We start from the raw sequence: 271 nt of genomic DNA on the forward strand, positions 1-271 counted from the left end.
TTCGACATCAGCAGGAGGACCCACGAGAGCGCCGTGGATGTGGTGTCCTGCCCCGCACCGAAGATGTCGGTCATGGCACCCTCCACGTCCTTGGGTCCCAGCCCCTCGGGGGGCCTGTCACCACGCTCCACAGCAGCAATCATGATGTCGCTGACGTCGCGGAGGGCACGCGGGTCGAAGGTCTGGCGGTGCTGAGCCACCTTGGCGCACACGAAGCTGTGCAGCTCCCGGTTGAGGGCTTGGAAGTCGCGGAAGACGCGGCGCACGGGGT

General features: G+C 66.8%; 1 protein-coding gene across 1 annotated transcript in view; it reads right to left on the reverse strand.

The window, feature by feature from the left end:
- Positions 1-266, reverse strand: part of LOC104168144 (cytochrome P450 1B1-like) — a gene marked incomplete at its 5' end in the record, with an annotated part of 801 nt that extends 535 nt beyond the window's left edge. The window contains one exon of the mRNA XM_009708621.1: positions 3-266. Coding sequence (XP_009706923.1) covers positions 3-266 — 264 coding nt within the window. The remainder of the gene's footprint in view (positions 1-2) is intronic.
- Positions 267-271: the final 5 nt, after the last annotated feature.

Source organism: Cariama cristata, unplaced genomic scaffold, assembly GCF_000690535.1.
Source record: "Cariama cristata isolate BGI_N322 unplaced genomic scaffold, ASM69053v1 scaffold41079, whole genome shotgun sequence".
Lineage (NCBI taxonomy): Eukaryota > Metazoa > Chordata > Aves > Cariamiformes > Cariamidae > Cariama > Cariama cristata.